General features: G+C 34.3%; 1 protein-coding gene across 1 annotated transcript; it reads right to left on the bottom strand.

The window, feature by feature from the left end:
* Window positions 1-338: 338 nt before the first annotated feature.
* K441DRAFT_591125 (uncharacterized protein) lies at window positions 339-632 on the bottom strand (the record flags this gene model as incomplete). The annotated part of the gene is given in 2 exon segments (XM_067644828.1): window positions 339-459; window positions 472-632. Coding segments are annotated over 2 exon segments (282 nt in total), but the record flags the coding sequence as incomplete, so codon positions are not given.
* Window positions 633-1,049: the final 417 nt, after the last annotated feature.

The raw sequence follows: 1,049 nt of genomic DNA on the forward strand, positions 1-1,049 counted from the left end.
CAGAAAGAAGAGTTAGCTAATCTATAGAGTTTTATATCTACTGCATTATTAAGAACTATTAACTAGCTAATTAATCTATATACTAGAGTTGGACTACCTCTAAGTTAATCTTTACCTATCCCTTAATATTGAATTAAAGGACTGCTTATACTACTACACTAGTCTATAGATTTTGGACCATCACTTTCGCACTCTAGAAGCAGTTAGACTATTATAGCATCCCTATATACTTTAGCTATGGATAATAGCGTTCTGCCGAAGGAGTCCTTTAAGTTAATATTAACACCCCTATACTTAACTAGAAGTTATACTACTATATTATACTTATAATTAACAGCCTATAATAGTAGTGTCCGACCTAAGTGGTCTCTTATATTAATATAAATATTTTTATATTCTAGAAGTAGTTGAACCATATCTTTATACCCCTTTTCTACGGCTAATAATAGTGGTGTCCAGCTGTTTCCCTACTTATAGTTTATATTAACGCTTTCTAAGAGTAGCTGCACTACTGCCGTCTGCCTAAACCTTATAGCGCATAACAGCTTATGCAAAGAGTCCTCTGGGTTAAAACTGCTAAGTCCACTTCTAATTAATAGCCGTACTACTAATTTGTGTCCGTTTCTCACTGCCCATAACAAATCCGCACGCCTGTAGTATCAATATTAAGTCACCACTCTAATTTTGGCGGCTTTAAGAGATTTTTAAGCTATTACATCTTATCCTTATTTCGCAGCCCATATTAATACCGTGCTATCCTTCCGTTCGGCGTTATAGCGATAAAGGTAGGGATTTATATTACTATAGAGGCGGTTGTTTATCTAGGCGAAAGCGTTAATATCTCCCTCTACTTATAGGTTCTCGGCTATTAATAATAATATTTTATTCGGTAGATTAAGTAGCGACATTCTCTATAACTATTTATTAGGATAGTAGGTAGTTATACTTAAGCGGCGAAAATACTTACTACTAAAGTGGAAATCTATATGGGAGCTTTAAAGTAGTAGTAATTGTTAATAGGTAAAGAGCTCTAGAGATATAAAGCGCGA

The sequence above is a fragment of the Cenococcum geophilum genome (assembly GCF_001692895.1).
Source record: "Cenococcum geophilum 1.58 unplaced genomic scaffold K441scaffold_75, whole genome shotgun sequence".
Taxonomy (NCBI): Eukaryota; Fungi; Ascomycota; class Dothideomycetes; order Gloniales; family Gloniaceae; genus Cenococcum; species Cenococcum geophilum.